The following is a 1,462-nucleotide window of genomic DNA, read 5'->3' as shown; positions in this document are numbered from 1 at the left end:
ACTCAACGGGACTCTCTTTTGTGTGTCCCAAGATGATAGAAGATTAACCCGTCGCTCAAAATTCACACAAAAGCAGCTTTGGGGTTAGTTGCGGTGGCCCGATCGCTGGCGTGCTTCGACCGCTTTGGTTGCTGGAACAGCTAGGGCATCCTGACGACGTCTGCCTCGCCGCAGCTTTGCTCATCCCGAGATAAACTACATCACAATTGCACTGGATGCGACGTGCTCTCTGCTGACTGCTCTCCGAGCACTTGCCAGTGTAGGCTGTTTATAACGAAAAATACAGCCATCAAGCTCGAAATACAAATGTGCAATTGCCATTTCCGGGTATTGTGGATCATATTCAGCCTATTTCTGAACACGACGGGTATATTTCAACTGTCGTTGAAGTATTCTTTTTAAAAAAAAAGCATTAATATTATACATTTCCTTCTCCGACTCTGCAGGTGACAGCAGCTATGCCTTGGAACCTTGGCTCATCACCCCTGTCCCTGGATTCCACGCGACCTCCACCGCTTGCGGCCGGTTTAATAAGGCACATTCTTCGGTAAGGTCCATTGTGGAGCGCTGCATTGGGCCGTTGAAAAGCAGATTCCAGTGTCTGCAAAGACACCGGACTCTGTATTATCATCCAACAACAGCCACCGTCATTATATCGTCTTGTGCAGTGCTCCACAATATGTGCCTTTCATCGAGGGAGGCAGAACCGGACCCTCACGAGCTAGGGTTGGAGTCTGGGCCGAGCTCGGAGGGGTCAGTGGCGGATGACGAGAGGCTAGCTCCTGCCCACCCTCGGGTCAGCCTCTCGGACAGGGGGAGGGCTCTGAGGCAGCGCCTTGTTGCCCAGTTACGAACCCGCCACAGCCGTGCCTCCCTGGAGCCCCACGCAAGCGACGATGGCAGTCGCGCCCACCAGGGACACCACCAGTGCCAAGGAGTCCGTCGCCACAATGGAGGTCCCGCCCATCAGGGACACCATCAACGACAGGGAGCCCCTCATCATCCTCGCCACGGTGGCACTCCCGCACACCAGGGACGCCACTGGCAACAGGACACCCCTCGTCGTCCTCACCTCGACCGACGCCCTCGCCACCAGAGAAGCCCCCCGTGGCAGTATGTGCCTCACGTGTTGCTCCACAGTCAAGGCCGTCCATAAGCTCCACGGTGTCAACTCCAATGCCTTGCGCAGTTCGTCGCACAACCACCGTGTTACCTTTACGGACATGTAGTACCGCCTCCGAAATGCTATTCGGTGCATCACGGTGATGTTGATAGAGCTTTTTTTAATTTGCAAGCAGGGTGCATAAAATGCCTGGAACAATAACAGAATGTTTTGCGGGTTATGTAGCTAGCCAACAGGACATCTGGCTCGCCCTTGCAGGAAACGAATAACGCAATGAGGCTACTGGTGAGACCCGTTTTGCTTCTTTTACTGCAATATATTTTTCGTATCGGGTTTGGA

The 1,462-nt window shown here is 53.7% G+C and overlaps 1 protein-coding gene across 1 annotated transcript; it reads left to right on the top strand.

Annotated features, from left to right (window-relative positions):
* Positions 1 to 559: 559 nt before the first annotated feature.
* LOC121835510 lies at positions 560 to 1,078 on the top strand (the record flags this gene model as incomplete). Its single annotated transcript, XM_042289764.1, has 1 exon — positions 560 to 1,078. A coding segment is annotated over one exon (519 nt), but the record flags the coding sequence as incomplete, so codon positions are not given.
* Positions 1,079 to 1,462: the final 384 nt, after the last annotated feature.

This window comes from Ixodes scapularis, unplaced genomic scaffold, assembly GCF_016920785.2.
Source record: "Ixodes scapularis isolate PalLabHiFi unplaced genomic scaffold, ASM1692078v2 PGA_scaffold13__105_contigs__length_92229423, whole genome shotgun sequence".
Classification (NCBI taxonomy): domain Eukaryota; kingdom Metazoa; phylum Arthropoda; class Arachnida; order Ixodida; family Ixodidae; genus Ixodes; species Ixodes scapularis.
The sequence above is the reverse complement of the archived record's forward strand: the minus strand, read 5'-3'. Positions and strand labels throughout refer to the sequence as shown.